This window comes from Cebus imitator, unplaced genomic scaffold (assembly GCF_001604975.1).
Source record: "Cebus imitator isolate Cc_AM_T3 unplaced genomic scaffold, Cebus_imitator-1.0 Scaffold489, whole genome shotgun sequence".
NCBI classification, from domain to species: Eukaryota; Metazoa; Chordata; class Mammalia; order Primates; family Cebidae; genus Cebus; species Cebus imitator.
The window spans coordinates 57,956-61,913 of NW_016107804.1; the positions used below are offsets into that span (position 1 = coordinate 57,956).

Below are 3,958 nucleotides of genomic sequence, written 5' to 3' on the forward strand. Positions count from 1 at the left end.
TAAAGAAAAAAAAAAAAAGCTGGGCGTGGTGGCTCATGCCTGTAATCCCAGCACTTTGGGAGGCCAAGGTGGGTGGATCATCTGAGGTAAGGAGTTCAAGACCCACCTGGACAACATGGTGAAACCCTATCTCAAAAACAAAAAGAAAGAAAGAAAAAATCCAAAATATTAAGCAATTTTAGACCCAAATTCTCAGATGACAACAAAGAATTTGCAGCTGTTTGCTCTAGCTAAGTAACACCCTTTTCCTTTCCATATAATTCCCATCCATCCCATTTTATTCATATATGTACGTATAACCTGCCTTTATATGGATGACAGTTAAATATTATAACCATTTTAAAGGTTGAAACTATTTTGCAATTTTTTTTCTTTTTTTTGTGATGGAGTTTTGCTCTTGTTACCCAGGCTGGAGTGCAACGGTGTGATCTCGGCTCACCGCAACCTCCGCCTCCTGGGTTCAAGCAATTCTCCTGCCTCAGCCTTCCGAGTAGCAGAGACTACAGGTGCACACCACCATGCCCGGTTAATTTTTGCGTTTTTAGTAGAGACGGGGTTTCACCATGTTGGCCAGGATGGTCTCGGTCTCTTGACCTCGTGATCCACCCGCCTCAGCCTCCCAAAGTGCTGGGATTACAGGCATGAGCCACCGCGCCCAGCTATTTTGCAATTTATAACATCCATTCCTCTCACTCCAGAATTTGCTCAAATTAACAGGGAGAAAAGCTGCATTAAGAATAGGATAATATGTGTGTCCCTAATACAGTTCCCAAGAATTTCTCAGACAAAATTCCAAAATGAGGAACTAAGGAGATGCGGCAGTGCTGCTTGAGACAAAAAAAGGCAGGAAACAATTCAAATATCCATTAATAGAGAATGGTGAAGTAAACTGTGGCACAGCCAAACAATAAAATACTATGTAGCTATAAAAAAATAAGAATAAAGCTGTTTATGTACTGATCAAATGATTGCCAAGAGATAAATAAAAAAGCAAGATGTGGTACAATGTATATAAAGTATATTGCCATTTATGTAAAAACAGAGGGAGAAAGAGTATGTGCATATTCACTTGTGTATACATGAAATATTTCTAGGATACACAAGATATATATATTACTAACTACCTCTAGAATGGAGAACTTTTATATCTTTTTGTGTCTTTTGAATTTTGAGACTTGCAAATATATTACAATCAAATAAAAAGAAAGTATAAAATAAGGAATAAAAGAGTTCAATTTAAAAGAATTGAGATGGTACTCTACTCATATTTTTCTTTTAAAAAGTTATTTAAGGCTGGGCATGGTGGTTCATGCCTGTAATCCCAGCACTTTGAGAGACGGAGGCGGGTGGATCACAAGGTCAGGAGATCGAGACCATCCTGGCCAGCATGGTGAAACCCGCGTCTCTACTAAAGATACAAAAAAATTAGCTGGGAATGCTGGCGCATGCCTGTAGACCCAACTACTTAGGAGGCTGAGGCAGGAGAATTGCTTGAACCCAAGAGGCAGAGATTGCAGTGAGCTGAGATCTCACCACTGCACCACAGCCTGGGTGACAGTGTGAGGCTCCATCTCAAAACAGAAAAAAGTTACTTAAGATACCAAAGAAAAGATCAGCATTCACTAAATGGAATAAAACACACTCAGAAATACTGATAATAAAGGAGATGAGGTATGTAGCCATCCAGATTTAATTAATATCAAGCAAGACTGTCTTCACCAAAAGCACAATTCCAAATTTAGTATTATCAGGAATTCAGGTAATAGTATTTTAAAAATAATATAATGCCTAATGTAGCTATTAAAACTCTTGGGGAAGACTGCCTATATTTTCAACGAGATACTTACTGAGCTGACACATAAAAATCAAATATGCTATATTCGTGATACAGTCATACAATGACAATGAATACTACACAACAATAAAAAAAAAAACCCTCCGACAACATGTATGAATCTCACAAACATAATGTTAAGCAAAAAAAGCCAGACACAAAACAGTCAGACTGTACAATTCCATTACGTAAAGTTCAAGAACAACAACTAATCTTTGGTGAAGTCAGAGCAGTGGTTACCTGTGGAGGAGAGAAGTGAGTACTAATAATATGGACATGAGAGAGCTTTCTGGAGTGCTAAAACCTTCTATATCTTGATTTAGGTGGTGCTTACGAAAGTATATATACATATGAAAATGCACAAAAATACACACTATTTACACACTTTACTGCATGTATACCTCATTTTTTAAGGTTTAAATGCTCTTTTCTCAATATTCACTGTTAAAATTTTCCTTGAAATGTGTGAATTAAAATAAAAATATCTGCTATCCAACTTACCTCCCCCATTAATTCCTTAACAACAGGCACCACACCATTGTCTTTGGTAAAGCCCTGGTAGGACATATTCCTGGCTGCTCTTTGGGTACAGATGAATATATCACCATTCACTGTCTCAAATCCAATGTACTTCATATCAGGACGAACCCAACAATTTGTCTGCCCAAACATGGTCTCAGGTCTGAGAGTAGCAGCCACCAAGAAAATATTTTTACCTTTTAGGCCACTAAGAAGAAAAAACAAATATTGATGTAAAAACATGTTGTCGACTCTATAATAACTATCTGATGGTTCAGAAATGATGAAGCAATTACTCTGGCAAACCTACCTTAATTTAGATGGGTATGGCTCAAGCACCTTCAATTTGACTAAAGTATATTCCTGAGGTCCAACACCCTAAGGAAATAAACAATACAAAAATTTGAAGGGCAAAAGCACTTGACTTAAACCTGCTAATCTATGTGAGAGATCTGATTCAAATCCCTAAAATGAGTTCCTGCATTATTAGAATAATTTTTCTTTCCAGCAAAGAGATTGCCAGTGGTGTACTAACCATATCCACACAGAAGTCCAGTATGTAAGGAGAGATTTGGAGTAATCACCCAAAATAGTGCTTGCCAAAGTGGAGGTAAGAAGATACAATCAACCCTAATTCCATCCCAGAGCACATCCCACAGAGTAGTCATCCAAGAAAGACACTGGACCAGAGGTCAGAGATAATGTGTCTGCTCCCTTACTAATAGTTTGACCCAAGGTAGTCACACTCTCTCTAAGCCTTTCTTTCCTCATCTGTAATATAAGGATGCTGTGTCTCAGATAGGACTGTTCTGAGGAACACAACAGATAATGGATAAAAACTGCTTTGAAAAATCTATAAAGGATTATTGAAATCTAGGATACTGCTGCCATTGGCTATATTAAAACTTTACTGGGTCTTCTTAAGTCTCTCAAATCTTTTAAAATTTTGATCAACTCTCACTTTGATATGTTATATCAAAATTGAAGGCTGATTTTGAAAATATGTTCAAAGATGGTAATTAAGAATGACGCAATCATAGAGGATCATAAGTTCAGATGCTGGCACTGTCACTGATTTCTACTGTGCCATGTATTTAGCCAAATCGCTTACCCTCGATTTACTCAAGTATGAGAGAACAATGTTCATAATGTGTTTACAGGAATGTAGGATGAACTTCTAAGCATGGCTAGAAGTACTTTAGAAATATGCAAGAAGGCACATGATCAAAGCAAATATAAATGGAATCTGTGTACATCAAATGTTAGTCACATATCTCATTACCTCTCCCCATGCTTTCTTTTTAGAGCTGTTTATTTTCCAAATGGTGCTTCACAACATTAGCATGCATATAAATCACATTGAGAGCCTGTAAAAAGATAATCCTGGGCCCCACCCCCAGAACTTTTGATTCAACAATTTTGGAGTGAGGCTCAACAATGTGCTTTCCGGTAACAAATTGATGCAGCTGTTCTCAGACGACTCTTAGGGTAGCCAGGTACTATACAAGATACAAATACCTCTATTGATATTCTGACTCCTCTTCATACCCACCAGAGTATCAGGACTATATCCCTCAGCACTGCAATCAAGTTATTTTTAGGTTT

General features: G+C 37.5%; 1 protein-coding gene across 4 annotated transcripts in view; it reads right to left on the reverse strand.

Annotated features, from left to right (window-relative positions):
- LARS1 (leucyl-tRNA synthetase 1) overlaps positions 1-3,958 on the reverse strand; it is a 69,888-nt gene that overhangs the window by 40,262 nt on the left and 25,668 nt on the right. For all 4 annotated transcript variants that reach the window (XM_017513228.1, XM_017513227.2, XM_017513229.1 and 1 more), the window contains 2 exons: positions 2,664-2,731; positions 2,336-2,561 (listed from right to left, as the gene is read on the reverse strand). In XM_017513228.1, coding sequence (XP_017368717.1) covers positions 2,336-2,561; positions 2,664-2,731 — 294 coding nt within the window. The remainder of the gene's footprint in view (positions 1-2,335; positions 2,562-2,663; positions 2,732-3,958) is intronic.